Below are 24,346 nucleotides of genomic sequence, written 5' to 3' on the forward strand. Positions count from 1 at the left end.
GGTAAGAGGGAGGGAAAAGGGAAGCTTTCATTTGTGGGCACTGAGTTCATGCTAATGATGGCGGACTATTTTGGAAAAGAACAGCAATAATTGTGGCACAAGTTGAAGTGTGTCCTCAATGTCCCTGACCTGTAAATGTGGAAGCTGTTATGTTGGCGAATGCCTTGTGTATGTTTTCACCACGATAAAAGTAAAATAAAAATCAAATAAAAGATTTACTGCCTTGGAAACCCAGTAGGGGTTACTATGAGTTGGAATTGACTTGATGGCAGTGGGTTTGGTTTGTTTTTTTTAAGGTGTTGTTATAATGAGTGAATGAAATACTTTTTTAATAGCTTCGAAGCCCTGACCTTTTGGTTAACAGCTAGCCACTGTGCCAGCAAGGCTTCTTTTCTAATATAAACAGCATTTAAAGCTAAACTAGTGAATTAAAAAAAAAAAATTACAAGTAGATAAATGTTTCAACATCTCTAATCACATAGTTATCAACTATTTTATGTACTGGTAGGACTGAACCCATTCCTGCCCTCTAACTAATAACCATTCCAACTATCAGAGCAACTTTCATGAACTAAATTAAAATCAGAGACCTTATCGCTAGGCTTAGGCTCATTTAATTTAAGCCCAATATTAAACCTCCCACTTTTCAAAAATGTATTCCTTGAGGGAAATCTCATTAAACTCCATGGAAAGGCTAAAGTGAGATTTGCCTTCAGAGCCAACAAGAAATGGAGCCATTAGAAATGTGTGTGATGAGGTATAAATTACAAGGTGGTGTTAAAGTGAGAACAGAACTCAGAGAATGGTATTCCATCACATATTTTAATCTCTTTGTCAAAATCCTTTGTACAGGTATACTAAATAGCAGTGACTGTCCAGGTAGTCCCCAAGTTACAAACATCTGACTTACATACAGCCTGTAGTTATGTACCAACCTTCATAAAACATATTATTTTAAAAATTAGAGGTACACACAATGGTTCATAATAAAGAATGGGTGTTACTTGGTGACACACATCAAAATATTATTATTACTATATTATTATGTTAAAGATGTTTTAGTGTATCTGGAAGTGTTTCTTTAATGTTTTATTATGAATGATAAGGTGCACAATATACTATATACTAACACAAACATTTGACTAACTGGGTTTAGAGACAAACTGTACCTAACTGTTCTGACTTAGGTACAAATTCAAATTGAATTCAGGTTTAAGAAAGAAACTCATTTGTAATCTAGGAACTGCTTGTTACAAACAGTGAAAAATAATAGATTAGAAATAAGAAAGGTGTGAACATTCTAGAAAATTTTTTTGTCTTGTTTACATTATAAAAAGTTCATATTTTCATAGAGATTTAATCATGTCTCTAGCTTATTCAAGTCCTGAACTAGATGTTTTAAGTAGTTCTCCACTCTGTTCCACATTATGCACACGCAACAACTGCTGTGGAGTTGGATCCGACTCATAGAGACCCCTCCTTGGGTTTCTGAGGCATTATCATTATGGAAGTAGATTGCCCAACCTTCCTTCTGACATTATGCACACAGGTATTTGATTATTCTAGCTTTGTACTAAAGATCCACTTCTAGCTTTTCATTATTATTTTTTTCTTCTTTATTTTTATTAACTCAATTTATATACTTTTAGTTTATATTAATTGAGATCAGATTGGATTTTTAGGGGGAAGAGGTTGCTCAATTTACTGAGTTTGTTTTCCTTGGTACATGTAAGATATGCAACTTTGCAAAACTTTTAGTTTGTATCTGGTCTGAAAGCTTTCTGTAGATAAAATAATTTGGGAAAAATGGAGTTAAACAAATACTTCTGCCAGCCTTTAATATCTCCAAAAGGGTACTTCTCACATTTCTCACAATTTTTTTAAACCATTGTGCCCTCATTCCTTGGGAAACTACCACAAAACAAGTATTATTTGGAACAGGCATTTGGGAAGAACTACTCTAAGAAAATGAATGGCTAAGTGATACAAATGTAGCTTTGAATTTCCTGAGTTTTCCCTTATTCAAATTATTTATATAATGCATTGAAGTTGACATGATATATTCCATACTACCTAAAAATTGGATAGCCAGTTGCTGTTGCTGTTTTTACTATCCTGATTAACCTTCCCATTCATATCTACCTTTATCCATTGGTTGGGCTTTCACTGACAAGAGATGCGCACAGTTGATTTACCGGAACTTCAACTAAACTTCTAGTTAGAAACACTTGTGTAACTTATGAGTGATACTTGTGATCACAGTTATGTTTGCAGATTGACTCCTGTGTAATCCCATATATAGATAATTCTACTTCATTCTTCTTAAATATGATATATAATTGTCTTTATAGGTAGATTAAAAAAAAAGTCACAAATGTGGGGCCTTGGAACATGCTCTGATAGCACCAACAGTAATGGGAAGTGAAGTGTTTCCTGTCAATTAACCCATCTGCCTATGTTCTTGACCACTCTGATTCATCGCAGCAGTGAGGATATAATGATGTTGAAGGAACTATTTCTTAGTTAAGATGAAGTAAAAAGGCAATTAAGAATGTTCTCCATGGATTGGTTACCTCACTCTTCAAAAGTCAGTCAGTATAGTAAATATCTGAAGATAGAATCTAGCTATTTGTTAGCCAAACCCAGTTTTATTCTTGAGGGTATCTCACTAAGTAGTACATGCTGTCTGACTTTAATATAGTATCAACATTCATATCCAGTCATGCAGATTCTACAAATTCTAGACAAAAACAGTAACACCACATGGTATGAAATATTAAGGCAAATATTGCCTTCCTTATAATTATATCCCACCAATATCATTTTTGCCACTGTTTCACTCATAGTTCCCATTGTATATGCTCAATGAACAGTCATGTAATCAATTAATGAGGAGGTCAATGAATAAAACAAATAATAATTTAAATTCGACTATGTCCAGTTGAATCCAATTCATGGATAACTGGGCCAGTACTATGCAGAAGCAGAAATGCTCTGTATAATATGATTGAGTAGCAACACCAGTAAGAATTGTGTGAGAGTAAGCACTACGATTGTCTTTGAATTGCCTGGGCGTAAGCAAATGCTGGTTTCTAGTTTAGCTTTAAGTGGAATCAACCACCTGAGTTCTCCCATCTGCCCTCTTTGTCTACATTAAGTCCATTTCAGAAATTCACTACATTTATGAGTACTTCAAAGCACTTCTTTTCTAAAGCTCCACATTTATGATTTGTTAAAATCTACCTATAAAGACAATTACATATCATATTTAAGAAGAATGAAGAAGAATTATCTATATTTGGGATCACAGGAGTCAATCTGCAAACATAACTGTGATCACAAGTGTCACTCTCACAAGTCTCAGAGTTCTGGCTCCGAAAAAGTTCAGTGGTCAACATGTTTTTTAGGATGGATTCAACATGACCCGGAGAGAAATAAAAACATTTTTCTTTGTGAGCTGTCCAACGCTATGCCTATGTACAGCACACAAGAGGAAGGTCCTCATCCGCAGGACGTGAAGTGAACCCGTAAAAGTGGGTACTGATAATCAGATGACCCGTCTGAGAAGTCCAACACCTGAATACTAAGAGTTTTCAAAAAAGACAACAGAAAAAACAGAGGAGGAAATCTACTAGCAATTTTAGTATATTTCCTAGACTTGAATGACATTAATTCCCAGATGAAACGGGGTCATTAGGTACCACACAAAATAGATGAAATAGGCCTCTCACTGCCAACGAGTTGATTGGAACTCATAGCGACCCCCACTGGGTTTCCAAGGCTATAAATCTTTACGGATGCAGACTGCTTTATCCTTTTTCTACAGAACTGCTGATGGGTTCACCAAGGTACATCACTGTGAAAATTCAGAAAGTGGGGACAATTGGAGTTTTAACATCAGCATTGGAAGCTAGAAGACAATGAACAAGAAATGCCCTCACAGATTTAAAGGAATATGATTTCCCACTGAGAATCCTTTATCCAGCCAAACTGTCATTCAAGTAAGAAGGTAAAATAAAGACAGTGACAGGTAGACAAAAATATAAAAAAGCCAAACTAATAATAACGATAAAAAGTGCATCCAGAGCCCCTGTGTGAACAGTGCGCTCTCGGAAGGTTGTGATGCAACTGAGAGCAGTGTGAACTCAAGTTACTGCTGCAAAGTCAAGAGGATTCTTACTTCGTAGAAAACATAGTGGATCTGCAAATCTATATTATAACTCACGTTGGCACTTCATTGTTTATTCCTTCAATTTCTCTCCCCTTTCCTCATTCTTCATATTTTTGCTCACACTATCTAACAAGTGGGTATCCCAGTTGGGAGTCATATGCAAATAAATCACTCTGCTTTCTGCTTCTGTTGAAGAAGGAGCTATCACTAACCTAGAGATAGGAAAGAGATGGGGAGAGAAGGAGGGAGAGAAAGAAGGAAGGAAACAGACAGACCCATGGACATCAACTGAAACCTGTCGTGCCCACATCACATCTTCAGAAGCATGCCCTCTACTGTTACATAATGATGCAAGATTTAAATGTCCTCTATAATGTCAAGAGACAGCACAAAACATTTGGGGCCAAAATGATCAGTTTGTTTTTTGTAGCTAGAAATTGCTGTTTTAATTCTCCCGTGGGGTAGTTTCTGAGTAAAGGGAATTGTATGATTGGTGAGCTCATTTTTGAGTTACTTAAGCATGCCAAATTTCACAGAAACTCGGGAGAGCAGGACACTTCAAGATGCAGGAGTATCTTGTCACATTTCTGCTGCTGCAGTGAAGGAGCCAGGCACACTATTGGGCTCTGAGTACCTAACTGTATACCAACTCTTAGGAATGCAATAAAGTGACATCTTCATAGATGTGTCTAGTTTTCAAGGAAAAGGATTTCAACAGTAGAAAGGCAGTTGTTATTTGCCGTCGAGGTGGACCTGACTCATAGCTACCCCACCTTGGGTTTCCAAGGCAGTATTTCTATGGAAGTAGATTGCCCAACCTTCCTTTCGAGGACTGACTGGGAGGTTTGAACCTCCAGCTTTCTGGTTAGCAGTCAAGTTCCTTAGGCACTATGCTACCAGGCATGAGATGATATAATGAGGAAATTCCACCCTTCTGCTTTTTAAAAATCTAAACGTGTACGATGGTCCAAGCCTGTGATATACTGGTTTTTATTTATTCTTGTTTCTGCTGAATATTTCATTCCTTATAATCATCCTATAGTACTCAGTTGTTAGTATCTCTACTTGAGAGGTAAGTGTAGTTTATTTTAACAATTATATCTGCCATGTTGTATGAGGGAGCTTTGTTGGTGTAATGCCTATGGCATTTGACTGCTAACTAGAAGGCTGGCCATTCAAACCCACCAGCCATTCCTCATAAGGAAGATTGGATAATCTACTTCCATAGAGATACTGCCTCAGAAAACCCAAGGAGGAGTCTCTATGAGTTGGGATCCACTGGACAGCTGTGACTTTATGTTTTATGACTCTGTAAAGATAAAAAGCTTGGGAAAGTTATAATTGGATAAAAGAGTCTTAGGTGAATTTGGAGAACCAAGAGTTTTAGAGATTATCTCTCTAATCTTCTCATTTTTAACAATGAGGAAATAATGCTGACTTTGAAGTCCTGAAATAGATTAAATATGGTTAGATTAAGATGGATTGTTAGTGATTGTGTGTGTGTGTGTGTGTGTATGTGAAAACATATACAAAAAACATAGTCTATCAGTGATTATTATATGTACACGTCATTGACCATGGTTGCTGTTGTTGTTATTAGGTGCCATTGAGTCAGCTCCAACTCGCAGCTACACTATGTACAACAGAACAAAATACTGCCCGGTCCTGTGCCAGCCTCACAATCCACATTACACTGAGCCCATCGTTGCAGCCATGGGTCAATCCATCTCATTGAGGGGCTTCTCCTTTTTCTCTGACCTACTTTACCAAGCATGATATCCTTCTCCAGGGAATGGTTCCTTCAGACAACATGACCTAAGTAGGTGAGATGAAGTCTGGCCATTCTCACTTCCAAGGAGCATTTCGGCTGCATTTCTTCCAGGACAGATTTCTTAGTTTTTCTGGCAGTCCATGATACTTTCAGTATTTTTCGCCAACACCATAACTCAAAAGCATCAACTCTTCTTCAGTCTTCCTTATTCATTGTCCAGCTCTCATATGCATATGAGGAGATTGAAAATACAATGGTTTGGGTTAGTCACACCTTAGTCTTCAAAGAGACATCATTGCTCTTCAGCACTTGAAAGAGGTCTTTTGCAGCAGATTTGCCCAGTGCAATATATTGCCCGATTTCTTTCTTTCTTTCTTTTTTAATTTGTATTGTGATTTGGGTGAAAGTTTACAGAGAAAATTCACTTTCTGTACAGCAGCTCCCATGCACTTTGTCTCATGACATTGACTACAATTTACCACAATGAGACAGCTCCCCTCCCACTTCCTCTCCATAGTTACCTCTTCCCTGTGTCCTTCTCTCCCATGCACTCCTGCCTCCTGAGCTGTCTCCCTGTGCATACACAACCCTTCAATTCTCCCATTATTGACCTCTCCAAGGACTGTATCTACCTAATATAAATGTTCAGCTCATACATCTGTCTTTTGTTTGGCTGAAGTCACAGAAGTGGGTTCAATTCCAGACCTAAAGAGCAGCTAGGAACCACAGTTTCAGTGGTTCCATCAGGCTCTATCAGATCAGCAAACCTAGTGGGTGAGGGTTTTTTTTTTTTTGTTCTTTCTTTCTTTTTTTTTTAATGAATTTGAGTCTTGCTTCACATTGTTCTCCCACTCTATCCAGGATCTCCTACATAGATCCTCTGAGTGTTGACAGTGGTAGCCAGGCACCATTTAGTTCTTCTGGTCTCATAGTTTATAGGCTGAGGATCACATGGTGTACCAATCACTTGGACTAATAGTTTCCATGTGTCTTTGATTTTCTTCATTCTCCTTTGCTCTGGATGAGGAGAGCGTCATCTGATTTCTTGACTGGTGCTTCCATGGGTGTTTATTGTGGAGCCTGTTATGTGTTGTCGATTCGGCCCTGACTCATAGTGACCCCTCCTTGGGTTTCTGAGGCAGTATCATTACGGAAGTAGATTGCCCAACCTTCCTTCCGAGGAGTGGCTGGTGGGTTTGAACTGCCAGCCTTCTGGTTAGCAGTCAAGTGCCTTAGGCACTACGCAATATGAAATCTTTGACAACTTCATTTTTTTCTCCATTTATTGTGATGCTGACTACTGGTCCAGTTGTGAGGATTTTTGTTTTCTTTATGTTGAGGTGTAATCCATACTGCAGGCTGTAGTTTTTAATCTTCATCAATAAGTGCCTCAAGTCATCCTCACTTTCAGCAAGCAAAGTTGTGTTGTCTGCATATTGCAGGTTGTTAATGAGCCTTCCTCCAATCCTGATGCTTCATTCTTCTTCATATAGCCCAGCTTCTTGGATTATTTGCTCAGCATACAGATTGAATAACTATGGTGAAAGGATACAACCCTGATGCACTCCTTTCCTGATTTCAAACCATGCCGTATTCCCTTCTTCTGTTTGAACAACTACTTCCTGCTCTGTGTACAGGTTCCTCATGAGCCCAACTAAGTGTTCTGGAATTCCCATTCTTCTAAATGTTCTTTGTAATTTGTTATGATCCACACAATGTTACCTTCTTTATATTACGTCACTGTTCTCACTATCTCTGCCCATATTGTTTCAGCACCATTACCATAGACTCTCTGTCCCCTAAAATTCTCATCTGGGCTTTAGAGTTACTGTTGTTATTTGGATCTCATATAATTCTTAAAAGGAAGCAATGTTCAAGGCATGTGAAAGGTAGTTTTTATCTCACATGTCTTTCTATTGAACTGTGAGCTCCATGACAAAAGGTCAGTATTATACTTGAGACACAGTGGATACCAGTAAATGCTGAATAAGTGACAAAGGCACAGTGACTTTCCAAGATCTCAAAGGCCTAGTAATTTCAGTAGACTCTATCTAAATGGTCTTATCCACAGAACTTTTGGATTGGACATAGGAAAATAGTCAAATGACAACATATTTGAATTCTATAAACTTGTGCTTTATAAATAAAGCAACTAACTAATTTACAATATTTATTTCTTCAAATACTTATTGAATTCCAAAGGAAATTTATAAGAAAATTATAAAAGTTTATAAAAACTTTTTCTAATAATTCATATTTCAAAGTCCATACTACAAAGCATTATTTTCTCTTTCCTTGTAAATTACTTTACAAAGAAATTCTAGTATAAGAAACAGCTACCTCATTAAGACCTATTATTACTGAAATCTAGTATTCATATATAGATATAGATAGATAGACAGACAGACAGATAGGTAGAGATCTATCTATCTTTCTATATATAGTATATAGATTTATACTGACTCAACTGTCAGTTTGTCTACAGTGGTGGCTTGTGTGTTGCTGTGAGGCTGGAGGCTATGCCATTGGTATTTCAAATACCAGCAGGGTCACCCATGGTGGAGAGGTTTCAGTGGAGCTTCCAGACCATGACAGTCTTGGAGGAATGGACCCTCCAATTCTCAAAGTATTGGTCAGTGAAAACCTTAGAAATAGCAGTGAAACACTATATAATATATTATTGGAAAATTTTATGAATAGCCCTGAAATATTGACCAACATATTGATGGAAGATGAGTCCCTCAGTTCAAAAGGCACATAAACTATGACTGGGAAAGACCTGCTTCTCAGAGCAGTTTTTGTTGTTGTTATGTGCCATCAAGTCAGCCCTGACTCATAGTGACGCCTCCTTGGGTTGCCGAGGCAGTATCATTCCGGAAGTATATTGCCCAACCTTCCTTCTGAGGAGTAGCTGGTGGGTTTGAACCACCAGCCTTCTGGTTAGCAGTCAAGTGCCTTAGGCACTACACTACCAGAGCCCCTCTCTCAGAGTAGAGCCAACCTTAATAATGGGAATGGAGTAAAGCTTTCGGGACCTCCATTTACTGATGTGGCATGGCTCAAAATGGGAAGAAATAGTTGCAAACATCCAGTAATAATCAGACCATGAAATGTACAAAATATGAATCTAGGAAAATTGGAAGTTGTCAAAAAATGAAATGGAACACATAAAGATCATTATCCTAAGCACTAGTGAGCTTTAGTAGACTGTTTTTGGCCATTTTGAACCAGACAACCATATGATCTACTAAGCTGGGAATGAAAAATTGAAGAGGAATGGCACGGCATTCATCATCACAAAGAATGTTTCAAGATCTATCCTGAAGTATAATGCTGTCAGTGATAGGATAACATCCATACCCCTGCAAGGCAGACCAGTTAATACTGCTATTACTCAAATTTACACACCAACCACCAAAGCAAAAGATGAGGACATTGAAGATTTTTACTGATGTCTGCAGTCTGAAATGGACCAAACATGCAATCAAGATATGCTGATTATCACTGGTGATTGCAATGCAAAAGTTGGAAACAAAGAAGAATCACCAGTAGTTGGAAACTATGGTGATGAAAATGACAGTGGAGATGGCATGATAGAATTGTGCAAGAGCAATGACTTATTCATTGCAAACACCTTTTTTCAACAACAAAAATGGCAGCTACACTTCACCAGATGGAACACACTGGAATCAAATTGACTACATCTGTGGAAAGAGGCAATAGAGAAGCTCAATATCTTCAGCCAAAACAAGATCAGGAGCTAACTGTGCAACAGACCATCAACTGCTCATATGCAAGTCCAAGATGAAGCTGAAGACAATTCAAACCAGTCCTCCAGAGCCAAAATATGACCTTGATTATATCCCTTCTGAATTTAGAGACCATCTGAAGAACAGATTTGATGCACTTAACACCAATGACTGAAAACCAGAGGAATCATGTGATGACATCAAAAACATCATGAAAAAAGCAAAAGGTCATTAAAAAGACAGGAAAGGAAGAAAAGACCAAAATATATGTCAGAAGATACTCCAAAACTTGCCTGTGAATGGAGAGTAGATAAAGCAAATGGAGGAAATGACAAGATAAAAGAGCTGAACAGAAGAGGCAAAGAGCAGCTCAAGAAGACAAATACAATTATTATAATGAAATGTGCAAAGAGCTGGAGTTAGAAAACCTAAAGGGAAGAACACCTTTGGCATTTATCAAGCTGAAAGAACTGAAGAAAAAATATCAAGCCTCGAGTTGCAAATACTGAAAGATTCTATGGGCAAAATAACGACTGATGAAGGAAACATCAAAAGAAGATGGAAGGAATAGATAGTCACTGTTCCAAAATGAATTGGTTGATGTTCATCCATTTCAGGAAGTGACATATGATCAAGAACCAATGGTATTAAAGGAAGAAGTTCCTTCATGAACTTAGGTCATGTTGTCAGAAGGGATCATTCCCTGGAGAAGGGTATCGTGCTTGGTAAAGTGGAGGGTCAACAAAAAAGGGGAAGGCCCTCAACGAGATGGATTGACACAGTGGTTGCAATGATGGGCTCAGGTATAGCAAGGATGGTGAGGCTGGCACAGCACCAGGTAGTGTTTTGTTCTGTTGTCTGGGTGGCTATGAGTGGGAGCTGCCTCAGCAGCACCTAACGACAGCAATATATATAGATCAAATCATTCCTGCTCACAAAATTTCATGCTCACAGTTAGCTTGCAGAAAAGAATCTAGTCTGTCCTGTGATGTCAGTTTAGTAAAGATGTTACACTGTTTTGTGTTTTCAAGGACAATATAGTAAGAAAATCTGCTCCCCCCTCCCCTTTTTATTTATTGAAATGCATAAGGACCTCTCTGTTTGAATACCCCTAAATAAACATGATTTTTGAGCCCAGTTGGCTAATTGGTGCTCGTAACTCTAACAAGCACCTAAAAATCATCAGTTTATACCTGATGAGAGCCTCTTAAGGTACTCTGGTGATATGTTGGCTAAAGCATTTGGCTACTAAGCAAAAGGTTGGTGGTTTGAACCCACGAGCTACTCAATGGGAGAAGGATGAAGCAGTCTGCTTCCATAAAGATTTATAGCCTTGGAAACCCACGTGGCAATTAAACTCTGTCCTATAGGGTTGCTATGAGATGGAGTCAACTTGATGGCAGTGAGTTGCTTTTTTTTTCCCCCCACTAAATCACCTCTGGGGAATCCCTGGGTGATACAAATGGTTAATGCATTTGGTTGGTAAGAAAAAGGTTCATGGTTCAAGTCCACTCAGAAACACCTCAGAAGAAAGGACTAGTGATGATGTACTTTGGGAAAATCAGCCATTGAAAATCCTATGGAGTACAGTTGTATTCTGACACATGAAAAGTTACCATGGGTTAGCATCAACTCGATGGCAACTGGTTTGGTTAAGGACATGTCTGTTCTATATACAAAAACCCCAGCCAGCTTTTTGCACAACTATTAATAAGTGTCACTTATTAAGTGCCAAAAATTGATCAATTATCATCACAAATATCATATAGAATATATTTTGCAAACAAAGGACTTTGTTTCTTCCATCTGAAAAAAAACTATGAAGTAAAATGAACTACCTAAAAATCACTAAAATGTTTTTAGTCTAAAAGAACACAATACTTATTGAACCACAAGTATTTTAAAATACATTTTTTTCCTTGAAATGGTAGTAATCAGAAGTAAATATTAATGTATTTGAGATACTTTCCTTTATTCCATAAGAGAAAAATATCAAAATAGAAATATTATTCAAGTACATTATTCATCAACCAATTTTTTGACTCTTAGTAACTATTCAAGAATGTTGTTGTTGTTGTTATATTCAAGAAGAGTAATTTATAATTCCTTAAAAACTAAGAAATAAGATAACAGGTGGAAGAAGAGAGAGAGAGGTTTTCCCATGTGTGGGCCTGCTGAATTCACACAGAAAAGCATATGAACAAATTACAAATTCTAGCAGTGTACTGTTCCAGAGATAATCTACAAGAGGATGGAAGCCAGGAGGTTTCTAGAAGCACTGCATATTATAGGAGAGAATACATACTGTATGTGTGCACACATATATATGAATTAGTTAAAAATCAATCTAGGAGCTCTCTCTTCAGAAAATAGTAAATCCTATCCAAATCCAGGCACATAACAACAACAACAACATCCTAATCCAGTATTATCCATTATCATTCAATAATGTATTATTCACAGTTAGGAAGAAAATATTTATCCTTTGCTGGAGCACATTTTTAAAGTATGTGAACACACACACACACACAATTGCTTATGTACAGTCTGTGTTCTAAGGAAAATAAGTTATTAAAACAACAGAAAGTACAATATATTTTTTATACTCCATTCATTAACATATTATAATTGTAACAACATAATATAATTGTGAAAATATAGTTGGCTTTCAGTCAGCAATGTCATAATCTGAGTGGCACCCTTGTAAAATATTTATTACTATTGCAAATAAAAACGCTTCTCTTTTTTAGGGTGATATTTTTTTCTGGTTTTCTTTTCTTTTATTCATGTTTTTCTCCTTAAATTCATTTATTTTCCATGCTTCTAATTTTAAATTTATTTTTCTAGTTTCTATGTAATACAGTGCCTAGAAATATAAGAAGATAATAATGTTAGGAGACTGTCACTAGCTCCAAAGGACACATTTATTCCACAGATGCAAAGCTGATCAAGTCACAAAGCATGGCTTTATTGTCCATATTTGCATCTGCAAGGAATTGTACATGGAGGGATGGAACAATTATCAACATCAGGTTAGGTCCAATGCATATAATTCTACTCCTTTATGACATAAAAATAAGGTAGACATTAGTACACTACATGAATGTGGAAACAGATTTGGTGAGCTGGAACACTTTTCAAAGACTACATGCAGTTATTAGTTAGCATTAAATCTCAAGGCATGATTTTCTCTAAAACCCAAACATCTTCTCTGATGTCTCCCAGATCTGACAAGTCATGTAGGTCAATATCCTCACTTGAGAAGTAAATAAACTGAGGTCCAGGAAGAGTAAAATGATTTCCCCAATTATACACAACCCGGTGATGACAGGGTCAAAGCCAGACCAACCTTTTGTGTTCTACCCCACTGCATGGATTTGGTTTATTTTCAACCCTAAAATGTACTTGAAATAATGAGATGCTTATAAGAAACCGATTTCTGGCATTAGGCTGCTTATCTTCTGCTATACCTTGCCTAAATTATGACCTTTTGAAAGTCATACCAACTTTTCAAGCCAGGAAAACATTCATCACTGTGTAGCATGGTTTCATAAATATAACCTTACTGGACTTTAAGAATGACTCTCAATGTCTATATTTCTAAGGGAAAATATAGATGATGAATATTAAATTCCAATTATACTGATAGGAAACTCGAAGGTTTTCTTTATCCCACCTGTTTCAATTGTTTCATTCATTCCCATGTTCATTTGCTTTGTCTAGGACTTTGCTAGAGTTATGTCCTGGTGAATATATATATATAACACAGACCTCTTTGTTTGCTGATGGCATATTCCTCAATCTTTATACAATTTATAAAATTATTATACTAGAAGTAAGCAAATCCCTCATTTAATGTATCCAAGTCTCACAGAGGGGGATTTGAGATTAATGCCACTCATTGTGCTCTTCTGGAATGCTTCTTTACACTAAGGTGGCCATTTTGCACCCAACATGGCCACTGAAAGAGTACAAGTTGTGCATACTAGGTCATGAAGTAGTGAAAAATTGGCCAACTTACCCTCGAATTAACCACTTCCAGGGAGATGTTCTGTGGTGGAGCACTTGGCACTAAAAGGAATAAAAATATTTGGAATGGTTACTGCCAAAATCTGGAAGAGAAACCCCAATCCTTTTTTTGAAAGAAACAGTGTGTCTTTCCTCACAATTTATAATGTAATAATAATTACATAAGTTAATCCATGTAACATTTCAAAATTTACTTGAAGACATGAAAACATTACTATATCTGTTTATTTTTTTTCTCATTTGGTAGCCAGTTACTCATTTGGTGAGACTTCAAAATAGGTAGGCAACAGAATGACTACTATGACACCACGTACTGACATTTAATCATAGCTTTCTTGTGATAACCTTCCCAGATAAACCAATTAAACACACATACATATACATATACACACATGATTTCCTAGAGTGGGTTTAAAGACTTAAAGATATTGTGCATTCAGGATCTGCATGGTTTTATGATGAAATAATGTCATTCTAATGGTCAGACATGATGCTTAATCCATTTATTGTAATCCCTATGATCTCTTAAAAGCAAAAAGGAAAATATATTTTGAAATATATCCCAGTTTTTAGCTTTATGTAATTAAAGCTTTGTTTCATTGACGAAACCAGGTTGTTGTTGTTGTTATGTGCCGTCGAGTCAGCCCGACTCATAGCGACCCCTCCTTGGGTTTCCGAGGCAGTATCACTACGGAAGTAGGATTGCCCAACCTTCCTTCCGAGGAGTGGCTGGTGGGTTTGAACCGCCAGCCATCTGGTTCGCAGGCAAGTGTCTTAGCCACTATGCTACCAGAGTATTTGGTGAATCAATTCTATTAACAAAGGAGTAGGGTTTTTTTTTTTTTTTTCCCCTTTGTGGGTTCTTTAGGTATTTCTTATCTCTTCCCTGCATTTCGATGATTCCACTTCTTCACGGCAGAAGGAAGAACATATCTGACTCTATTTTGAATACTTGTAATGAATCTTTACTCTATAAAAAAGCTCATATTCTATCATGTGAGTAATTCACAGACAACTAGTCACTGAATGGCTGTTATGTGCCAGCCATTAGTCTGGATGCCTGGGATGAACCATAAATAAAATAAAGTTCCCTGCCCTACAACTAGAATAGGAGCAGCATTCAAAAAATACTTAAGACATACTAATCTACATATTATCAAATGAGCATTTCCAAACTTTCCATGGCAAATTGATAAATTTAATATGAAATAAACGCTCTTTGGCATTTTCAAGAGTTTAAGGGCCATTTTTTTTTTTCATACGTTCCCTTCTTTTCCTTAAACTTCATCTATATGCATATTTTCCTAGGATACTTATAAGTTTATGTGTGTTAATTATTCCTTCCTCTGATTTTACCTTCTGAATAGTAGTCACCATGAAGGTGTGGCATATGTCTGACTCATTTTTATATTCTCTAAACTGATATTTAAGTGGTATTTATTGACTGACTGAATGAATGAATAAATTAATATATACTTAAGTATTAGCTCTTGAACCTTTGTGGACATGATTAGAATGACAATCGTTTATTTTGTTTCAATGTTCAACTTCTCATCTTGGGGCTTCATAAGGGTTGTAGGTAATGTACTATACTAATATCAGACTTCTTAGATTTTACACTCTAAATTCCCAATGGTTTGAAGTAGTGAACTTCTGTAGGCCAGCTTGATACCAGGTGGAAGAAATGAATGAAATATAGCATTTCTACTTAGAAAAACAATTAAGTACAGGTAATCTGATTTTTAAGGAACTCTGGTAGTGTAGTGGCTAAGGCGCTTGACTGTTAACCAGAAGGCTGGCGGTTCAAACCCACCAGCCACCCCTTGGAAGGAAGGTTGGGCAATCTTCTTCTGTAATGATACTGCCTCGGAAACCCAAAGAGGGGTTGCTATGAGTCGGGTCCGACTCGATGGCACATAACAACAACAACAACAATCTGATTTAAAAAAAAAAATTATAAGCACCTTAGCAGAGCAGGGAGAAAGAAACCATCGGAATAATTAAATCTGAGGGGGAAAAAAAGTATTTTCTTTTCATTTTTATTATTATTCAATTTTCCTGTTGCCTCAAAATAAATTTTTATGATAAGAATTACTCTTGCCAGTTGGGGCTGAAGGAACAGATACAGCTGGACACGAGATGGTGACAGAGATAGAGGTGCTCAAGTGCCTTATAAACCTTTGAGATAATCCAGATGCTGACCTCTGTGACTCTGTCCCAGTCTGGGACAGGCTGTCATGTGCTCCTTCACCCATCACTCAAGGAGACTGTCAAGCCCTAGGCTGCTGCTACAACACTGAAGAGAATTCCTGTTACTATGGAAACACAGTGACAACACACTGCTCCCAAGATGGCCAGTTCTCCATCACAGTGTCTGGGAATGTGACCTCACCACCACTGCTCTTGGATTCTGTGCGCTTGGTCTTTGGGAATGACAGCGAATGTAAAGCTGTGATAGCAACACGTGCCTTTGTCCTGTTCCAGTTCCCCTTTACATCCTGCAGTACCACAAGACAGATGGCTGGAGACCAGGCTGTATATGAAAATCAACTAATAGCATCTAGGGATGTGAGAACGTGGAGCCGTAGTTCTATTACCCGTGACACTATATTCATGCTTCAAGTCAGCTGCAGCTACTCAGTAAGTAGCAATGTTCTTCCAGCTAATGTCCAGATTTTCACCCTCCCACCACCCCTTCCTGACATCCAGCCTGGACTCCTCAGGAACTTCAAATTGCCAAAGATAAAAACTATAGCTCCTATTATACTGTTGATGACTACCCAGTTGTGAAGTTCCTTCGGGATCCCATTTATGTGGAAGTTTCCATTCACCAAAGAACAGACCCCTACATAGGGCTGCTCCTTCATCAGTGTTGGGCCACACCCAGCACAAACCATTTGTATGAACCACAGTGGCCCATAATGGTGAATGGATGCCCCTACGCTGGAGATAATTATCAGACCCAATTAATACCTGTCCAGGAAACCTTGAACCTTCCATTTCCTTCTCACTACCTGTGCGTCTACATTTTCACCTTTGCCTTTGTTGTCTCTGAAAAAAAGCAGGCACTCAGGGGACCGGTGTATCTGCACTGCAGTGCATCACTATGCCGACCAGCTGGCACACTGTCCCGTATGGTGACCTGTCCTGTTGGCAGCCATGAGTGTTGATGTTGTCTTTACTTGAACAGATTTGAATAAATCTTGAGTCCCAGTTCTAACCTCTTTTAGCCTTTGGCCAAATGACTCAAACTGAAGTCTCATATTTTTAGAGAGTTTTACAACAACAACAACAACAAAGAACTGAAATACAATGACTTTTCTAGGGTTCCTTGACCTATTAAAGGTTTTTATAACACCTCTGGAAATTTAAATTTTATCAAGTGAGGACAACTACAAACAAAAAGAGGGAAAAGACTATATAGTCACAGAAGTTCTAAATGGTGAGGAAGTTAAGAAAGTTGAAAGATAGAATGGACTCTTCTAAACTCGGGGATAAAATTATAAATCATAGGGTAACCTCAAAGAAAAATGATAAACCTTCATATCACAATAAAAAAGGACAAGAACAAATATTCAGCATATACTAAAACAACAGCAACAAAGGAAATAACACGAGGACATTATGCTGAGTGAAATAAGTCAATCACAAAAGGACAAATATTGTATTAGTCCTTTATTGTAAAAGTTAAGGAAAGGTTTATCTATTGAAGGAAATTTTCTTTGTTGGTTACCAGGGGTGGGAGGGGAGGGGAGGGAACGCTGTTAGTTAGATAGAGATAAATTAAAAAAAAAAAAAAAAGAAATATGATGTTCTCTACAATACAGATTCATTTAGATACAGTCATCTATTAATTAGTCTCATAAATGGGGCAAATGGGACCTAGAGATATTATGCATACAAACATTTGTACAGTTTGGCTGAACTCTCTGATTAAAACAATAAATATATACTGAATTATGGACACAAAGAAGAAGATAGCATCAATTCTTAAACTAAGGAGCTTGTGACCAATTGCTACAAAAGGATATCACCAAACAGGTGAAGCAGAGAGTGAGGGAAAATGAAGGGAACCTTGGACGAGATGGACTGGCTCTATAGCCACAGCAGTGGACTCTAGCACACCAACAAGCATGATGATAGGCCAGGACTATGCATAGGGCCCTGTTTTGTTCTGTTACACATAGCGTCCCCATGAATTGAAGTCCACTTGAAGGCAATTAACAACAGCAACAAGTGATGTGTACAGATGTGTATACTGGCACAGATAACATTTATTAAACACTTAAATATATGCCATGTATTTTTCAGGTGCTCACATAGATCAGTGCATTTAATTTTCACAACATCCCCCCCCCCAAAAAAAAATGAAGCAGCAGGCTTCATGACTGAGAGCTGGGAAGAAGGTGACTATTCAGTGTGATTGAAACCATCTAAATGTCATAGTGACCTCAGCATGCACAGCTTCAGTAGAGAGGAGATATCAGACTGAAGTAGATAGAAGGGGGCTGGATAACAAGGGAGTGGAAGCCAAGAATGTGGGGGTTATTGTTGTTGAGAATTAAAATCGATGAGCTGATGGTGAAGACAGATGCAGGTGAGGTCAGAGTGCCCACACCGAAGTGGCCATGACGTCCCTCCTTTCTCCTATCAAAGGTGTCTGCTTTCTTTGCCTAGAGATGCTTGTTGGAGTCAGGGTCATGAAATCCTTTTATTTAATGACAGGCATTTTCTAAGTCCTAAATGTAGCAACACTGCCAAAAGATAATTCTGGGCCTAATGAGTAATAATCTATCTTTCTCACTTTGGACATTTATGACTAAAGTGGAGAATAGGGCCACAGTATTAGAGTTCAGAGTGTGAATTAAATCTACATAAATTATGTAAAGTATTCATTTCCATTTGTTTTTCTTTTATTTTTGTAATTATAAGTTGTGAATTAATTTATTCTGCCAATAAATATTCTGTTCTGCCTTCAATAACAGAATTGCATGGATGGGCATTAGAATTACACAAAAAATGATACTGAAATGGTATCACATATAAAACACATTTTATCTAAGTGGAAACTGCGAATGAGCTTTATTTTACTCTCATGTCCTCTTTTGCTGGGCTTGGTCACATGTGCCTCCTTCTTTGTCTCATTGATAATTATGTGAAACATCTGACCATATACATTCCCAGATTAAGGAATGATGAATCAGTCAACGATTCAACACTGAAAGTTGTTTGTAATTCAAAAGATCAATAATTTGTAGAATTACACAAACCAATATGAGAATTGCTGCTGAAAAAGGATACCTTGTTGCCTTTTTCATATTCATGGGGGTCATATCTGTGTCTCTGTACCTGAGTTCTCATAATGCCCACATAATAGATTGTACTGTGCTGTGTTTTCACTTTTTATTAAATTTCCCAACATTTCATTATTGTCCATTCCTTAGATCTCTAATTTCCCCTACTGCTCCTTTGTTAAATTCTTCCTCTTCATTGCAAATTCCTTCTTTCTTTTACTGCATTTAAGAAAATATACCTAATCTTTCATAGCTTTGGCAACAAACAACTGAATGTATACATTTTCATATCTCAGTTTAATAATCTCTCGCTGAATTCTTGATGATATATCTTACATTAAGATGTGCATATAGGGGGATTGTCTGTTTACATTATTAATAGTCTCCCACCTATTAGAAAGGATGCACAAAAAAATCAAGCCAGTACAAATGTGTCCACTTACTGGCACAAATATGTTTTTTTTTTTTTAATAAATTAGTGTATTTATAGAAATAAAAATGTAAACAACTTAATTTGAGCTCTTAAGCAGTACTCATAATTGAGGATTCCCAATTAGTACATCTTTGATTCAGATTATATACTTTGAATGAAAGCTTAAATTTGACAGCCATCGTGTGAGTGAACAAGCCTAAGTTCTATTTTGTGCTAATACACCTTCCCGAAAACTTCAGTCAGCCTTGAAAATGGAATGCAGAAATATATACAATATTCTTTTTAATTATAATAAATATACATTGAAGTGTCACTGTCACTTACTTACCATCAGAGAGTGTAACCACTGTGATATCATCAGTTGATACTCCTGGCCCATAGCGATTATAAGCTAAGAATCGAAGACTGTATTCCGTGAATTTTTTCAGGCCTTCCAGCTTATAAGATAGTCCATCAACCTCTATATTCTGAAGACATAAAACACCAAAACTGTTATTAAGGAGGCACATTAAAGCAGAAATGGCAGTCATTCTGTGCAACCAGCAGATTGGATATTAGACTCTTACAAAACTACACCCTAGCATTATAATGAGTTGCTGTAAAACCTAACTTGTGACACAGACTCCCCCACGAAAGCCCCAAATCCTGTGCAGACTCCTTGTTAAAACAGCACCATGCTATTTTTACAGTCATTCTTCTCCAATTTGTTTAACACTACCCAATACATTGAACAGTGTGGGTTATTCCACCCACACAGAAACCTGGCAGGTAGAGAGCAGCTTGCCAAGTCCATAGGAACAGAGCTCCATAGGCATAGAGTCCATACAAACAGACAATTACTCGTGTAGCCCCAATTGAATAATTCACTAAAAAATAGTTATTTTTTTTTTTCCTGCCCCTGCTATAATACATCCATGGCTCTTGAAACTGACAGATACTTGGCCATGATTTTTATGTCCCAAAATGTTGGGAGGTAGGTTGGAACTGTTTCCACCACTTCAGAGCTGCAGAAAATAAGGTACTAGAGGCGAAGGTCATGCAGGAAATTAGAGCCAATTCACTCTAGAAGATGCATTATTCAGCTCTGCATGGTGATCAGTACACACACCTCCATCTTGAATGACTCTGTTGTTTGATTTATGTGAAGGGTTTGGTAAAAGGCATATTATTGAAGAAATAAAACATATAGAAAAGTGGATAGAATGGAAAAGGGACAAATAAGAACTAAAACAGCATGGGGACAGCAAGAAAATCATAAACAAACACATTAAAAAAAAAGAATGATTATGTAGAAGGAGCTCATGGTAACGCTCCATCACATAAGTTGGGACTTGAATTCTGTCTGAATAGACCTGTTGCAATACACATTTTAAAATAAAATAATCCACATCATTCAGTTTATGTGGAAGCATGTATCACATTGTACTTGCAATCTTCACAACATGTTATCATAACCCAGGTATTCCAAGGTCATGTCTCTGTCTTTCCAATTTAATTATACACCTGCCTATTATTATCTTTACCCACACAAAGTTGAGAATCTGGAAGTAAGACATCTCAACAGTCATACACATGTAACGAAAGAAAATGGCTGCATTTCATGTGCCTCACTAAAGATTTCTTTCCTCTTTACCTGAAATTCCAATTCACCTACTTTGAGATATCTGTGTTAACCACAGATTAGAGGCAATGTGTAAGTAGTGGAAGGACGGGATTTTAGAGGAAGGTGTACTGATAGGTGTAAGTGATAGCCAGGTGGTGAAATCCTTGGATGTTATAAACAGTTAATGTGCTCAGATGCAAACTGAAAGGTTGGAAGTTCAAATACACCCAGATGTGCCTTGGAAGGAAGGTCCAGTGATAATCTATTTCCAAAAGATCACAGCCATGGACAATCCTTTTGAGCACAGTTCTACTCTGATATACATGGATGGGGTTGCTCTGAGTCAGAATTGACTCAACAGCAATTGTTGGCATGATGGAGAGAGGACAGAAATTACAAAAAATGTATCAGGATGAGAGAAGTGGTTTGCCTAAAGCCATTAAGTACAGAGGCTATGACACTTTAGGGTAAAGACTGAAAATGCCAATGATTCCTGGTGCAGGCCAGTTAATGCAAATGTGGATACGCTGGCCCAGGCCACTCCTGTTCTTAACCAGAACATGGGCATCCTTTATCTTGACCCCATCTCATTGCCCATTTGTTTTTCTCAATGCCAGAATTCAATTAAACTACTCAACGTTTCCAACAACAAATGTTTTAAAATTAATCTGCTATCCAATTAATGTACCGAACACTGGACTGAATCAAGCTCTCGTAGGTCTTCAACCATTTCTTAGCCCTTGAGCCAACCACTTGATGTAAGCGGTGTGGCCTGGCCTCTTGCCTACCTGTTCTTTTCCTGTGGATGCCTCAGTGCAGAACAATCTGTAACCTTGGACTGGACCGTTTGCATAGGCAGGGGGTTCCCAGGTAACAAGAATTGAGGTAGGTGAAGTAGATACAGCTTGCAGGTTTTCTACTGGCCCTGGAACTTGCACTGAAATAAAAAGAAATTGATTCGTGTAAGAGGGTTCTTTTTGTAAAACAAAGATATTATATGTTTTAGATTTTAGGGAAATTCATATAGCAGCATATACTCTTCTTTAGAACCACATGGGATAATAATATAAAATACAATGGAATTTTAGAATTTATTTCATTTTAAAATTCAGAAGAGAACTTATATTAACCTAGATTACTTATTTCATTTTATAGCTGAGGAAACTGGCCAAAGAGTATAAGCGGCTAGATTAAAGGCAGAGGAATAATGGGACCCTTAATCTAAATTCTTAGTTTGGAAAATTTTCCATATACCAGTTTGGCTTTGCCTGAGCATTGCTAATAACTGCAGGAAAAAAGAGATAATGTATAATTATTAACACTTGTACATTACGGTTCAATTTATAATCCAAATAGGCAGCACAGCTAGGAGTAATTTACCACATTGTGTTTATTTAAATCAGCATTTTAAAATCTTGCCCAATCCTGAGTTCTTTAAATGAAGTTCAAGATTTTCTTCTCAATTCCATTGCCCAGCATTTTATTTTTTTTGGTAACTTTTTCTTTATTTAATCAAGGATAGTAGCTTTCTTGCTAATGAAATTTGCTAACTCAGGTCCACAGTTGCTTAATCAAAATCCTTGTGGCAGTGACTTCACTAAAGAATGTGGGGGGTATGGATCCCACTAAGAGACACTGTCATAGAGGGTGACATCAAAACCTGTCTATAAAATTTTTGTGCAGTGTTTCAGCAGAAACTTACTTTTTTTTAATAAAAATATCCCTGTAGTTATAACAACAAATAGATTTTTCATAAGCCCAACTGTACATGGATCGATATACTTACAAGGCTAAAACTCTATGTTAAGTTACTTTTTGAACCTTCTAATGCACTCAGGTCAGAGCTGTCATTATTTTCCAATGGCAATGATGCTTTGAACCATGCGGCTTTATGTACATGTGCTGCAAGCGTGCACTGTTGTTTTTGTCATGCCAGTTTTTACAGTCACTGATTTTATCAAATTTTTTAATTTTTAGCAACAATATTGTGGTAATTAGTATTTGTGAACCTATATCAATAACCTTTTTGAGAATGAAGTACTAATTAATGGAAAAGGGAAAATTAAGAAAAGGCTCTTGCTTAGGTGCTAATAATGTTATAACTAAAAATGTAATTGTATGTAGAAAGATTTTACAGATCATTTTTGTTGTTAGTATTCATGTAGTCTAAATAGTACATTTAAGCAATTTACAACTACATCTACTTCCGTAGTGATACCACCTCAGAAACCCAAGGAGGGGTTGCTATGAATCAGATCTGACTCGATGGCAGTGAGTTTGTTTGTTTGTTTGTCACATATTACTCTATGATTAAAATTAGTGATAAACATTACTAAGGATTCTGTAGTGAGCTCTGGTGGCATAGTGCCTAAGGCATTTGACTGCTAACCAGAAGGCTGGTGGTTCAAACTCACCAACCACTCCTCGGAAGGAAGGTTGGGCAATCTACTTCCGCAGAGATACTGCCACAGAAACCCAAAGAGGGGTCGCTATGAGTCAGACACAACTCGATGGCAGTGAGTTGGGTTCTTTTTTTAAAGATTCTGTATGGTGTGGTATGGAGAACATCCATGGGAGGGATGACACCATGAGTTCCTGCACTAGGAGACACCAACCTTAATGATGCCACTGCCTTGTGGCCAGATGTGTTTCAATATTGAGTTCACATTATTGTGTCATTATTAGGTGTTATCGAGTTTCCTCCAACTCATAGCAATCCTATGTACAACAGAATGAAACACTGCCTTGTTGTGCACCATCCTCACAATCCTTGCTATACTTACACCCACCGTTGCAGCCACTGTGTCATTCCAAATGGTCCCTTCTGACAATATGACCTGAGTTGTTGTTGTGTGTCCTCAAGTCAACACCAACTCATAGTGATACCAGGAACAACACAATGAAATCCAGCCTCATCCCGCACCATCCTCACAATCCCTGCCAGACTTCAGTCCATCGTTGCAGTCACTGTGTCAATCCATCAAATTGAGGGCCTCCCCCTTTTTGGTAACTCTCCACTTTACCAAGAATGATATCCTTCTCCGGGGAATGGTCCCTTCTGACTACATGACCAAAGCAGTTGAGACAAAGTCTGGCCCTTCTCACTTCCAAGGAACATTTCAGCTGCACTTCCTCCAGGAAAGATTTATTCATTCTTCTGGCAGTCCACGGTATTTTCAGTATTCTTCACCAACTCCATAATTCAAAGACATCAACTCTTCTTCAGTCTTCTTTATTCACTGTCCAGCTTTCACATGTATATGAAGTGATTGAATATAATATGGCTTGGGTCAGGT

General features: G+C 37.5%; 1 protein-coding gene across 1 annotated transcript in view; it reads right to left on the bottom strand.

The window, feature by feature from the left end:
- DCC (DCC netrin 1 receptor) overlaps positions 1-24,346 on the bottom strand; it is a 1,113,394-nt gene that overhangs the window by 387,914 nt on the left and 701,134 nt on the right. Inside the window, exons 10-12 of the mRNA XM_007935560.2 lie at positions 21,839-21,987; positions 19,776-19,914; positions 13,713-13,762 (exon numbers count right to left, since the gene is read on the bottom strand). Coding sequence (XP_007933751.2) covers positions 13,713-13,762; positions 19,776-19,914; positions 21,839-21,987 — 338 coding nt within the window. The remainder of the gene's footprint in view (positions 1-13,712; positions 13,763-19,775; positions 19,915-21,838; positions 21,988-24,346) is intronic.

This window comes from Orycteropus afer, unplaced genomic scaffold, assembly GCF_000298275.1.
Source record: "Orycteropus afer afer isolate SDZICR_OR568_19922 unplaced genomic scaffold, OryAfe1.0 scaffold00029, whole genome shotgun sequence".
NCBI lineage: Eukaryota > Metazoa > Chordata > Mammalia > Tubulidentata > Orycteropodidae > Orycteropus > Orycteropus afer.